This window comes from Myotis davidii, unplaced genomic scaffold (genome assembly GCF_000327345.1).
Source record: "Myotis davidii unplaced genomic scaffold, ASM32734v1 scaffold710, whole genome shotgun sequence".
Lineage (NCBI taxonomy): Eukaryota > Metazoa > Chordata > Mammalia > Chiroptera > Vespertilionidae > Myotis > Myotis davidii.
The window spans coordinates 1,099,162-1,100,812 of record NW_006284328.1 but is presented as its reverse complement, the minus strand read 5'-3'; the positions used below and the strand labels follow the sequence as shown (position 1 = coordinate 1,100,812).

At 57.4% G+C, this 1,651-nt stretch overlaps 1 protein-coding gene across 1 annotated transcript in view; it reads right to left on the bottom strand.

Annotated features, from left to right (window-relative positions):
• Positions 1-1,651, bottom strand: part of SLC26A9 (solute carrier family 26 (anion exchanger), member 9) — a 42,507-nt gene that overhangs the window by 26,424 nt on the left and 14,432 nt on the right. Inside the window, 1 exon segment of the mRNA XM_006754419.2 lies at positions 1,452-1,462. Coding sequence (XP_006754482.1) covers positions 1,452-1,462 — 11 coding nt within the window.

Below are 1,651 nucleotides of genomic sequence, written 5' to 3'. Positions count from 1 at the left end.
AGTAGTGATGGGGAAATTAGAACCCTAGTTATCTTTTCTTAACTCCACGATCTCCCACTCTGCTATTGAGATCCCTGGGATGTTTACACAGTCTGGCCACCGTCCCCTCTGACTTGTGTCTGAAGCTCTCATGAGCAGGCAGTAGTTTGGGGGACTACATGGGTGCTCGCATTTCCACCCCCTTCCTTGTTCAGCATCCCTCCAACCTGTTCCCACCTCACCCCCTCGCCAGTCTTTCAACCTCCTAAATGTCTTCTCTTACCATGAATGTTCACCAAGAAGACCTTCACACCGATCTTCCCATAGGTGGAGCTCAGCTAGAAGCGTCGGGGTAAGGGGGGCAAAAGGAAAGGAATGTTCTGAGTGGGTCTCCAGAGTGATTCACAGAACCCATTTCAGAGGGGAAGCCAAACAAATAAGCAATCCTGAGAGCCCCGCAGCCACAGATAAAAATAGCAGCAAAGCACACCACTTCTCTCTGGAGTGTTGGCTCCAGGCGTCTCTGAAAAGCAGGGAGGAAGTGGGGCTTTGCCAAGGAGGCGGGCACTTAAAGTCACCACGGCCCCTTCTGATGGGGCCAGAGCTTTCCTTTCAGTAGCTTAGATTCCCAGACTCCACCTCTTTCCCCATGTTGTGGCTTCAGGCAGAAGCTGCAAGGGAGACGCAAGGCCTGGGGAGGCGAGGGCTGCAGCCAAGGCCCACCTGGGCTTCAGGTCCAGGCCAGGGAAGCAGGCCGAGCCCCCAGCTAGGGACGAGCTCTCGGGGCACCTGGCCAGTGGTGATGTCAGCCCTTATACTCTGTTCTCCTGGACCTGAGCCAGCCCTGAGGTTGGCTGACTCAGCCCTTGGAGGTGGTCGCTGAAAAGCTGCCAGGTGAATACATTCCTTCAAGGTGCCCTGTGGGCTGCCTGTTTGGCCCAAGGATGTGGGGCACTGATATTGTTTCTTCCCTCCTCAGCTGGCCGGGACTGGCTGCTGCTGGAGTGTGTGGGTGAGTGTGGGAAGGAGGAGCAGACCATGAACCAGGGCAAAGCTGGACTCCACTCAGAGGACCCTGGGGTGGGATCCTGTGGCCTGAGAGGGAGCTTGCGATGGCCTCTGCTAGAGAGGGGTGCTGTGGGAGGGTGCGACAGGGGGGCCTGGACCTCTGGTCTCCCTCTCCAGCCACTCATTCATTGTCTTGGGCTGTCTGGGCCTGCTCTGCACACAGCCCCTTGTCCTGGTCACATCTGGGAGAAAGGGGTCCTTCGGGACCTTAGTCCTATTGGTATGTATCCTCCCTCAGCTAGTCAGAATGATATTGTTTCTTCCCTCCTCAGCTAGCCGGGACTGGCTGCTGCTGGAGTGTGTGGGTGAGGGTGGGAAGGAGCAGTAGACCATGAACCAGGGCCAAGCTGGACTCCACTCAGAGGACCCTGGGGTGGGTTCCTGTGGCCTGAGAGGGAGCTTGCGATGGCCTCTGCTAGAGAGGGGTGCTGTGGAGGGTGCGACAGGGGGGCCTGGACCTCTGGTCTCCCTCTCCAGCCACTCATACTTTGTCTTGGGCTGTCTGGGCCTGCTCTGCACAGAGCCCCTTGGCCTGGTCACGTCTGGGAGAAAGGGGTCCTTCGGGACCTTCAGTCCTATTGGTATGTATCCTCCCTTAGCTTGT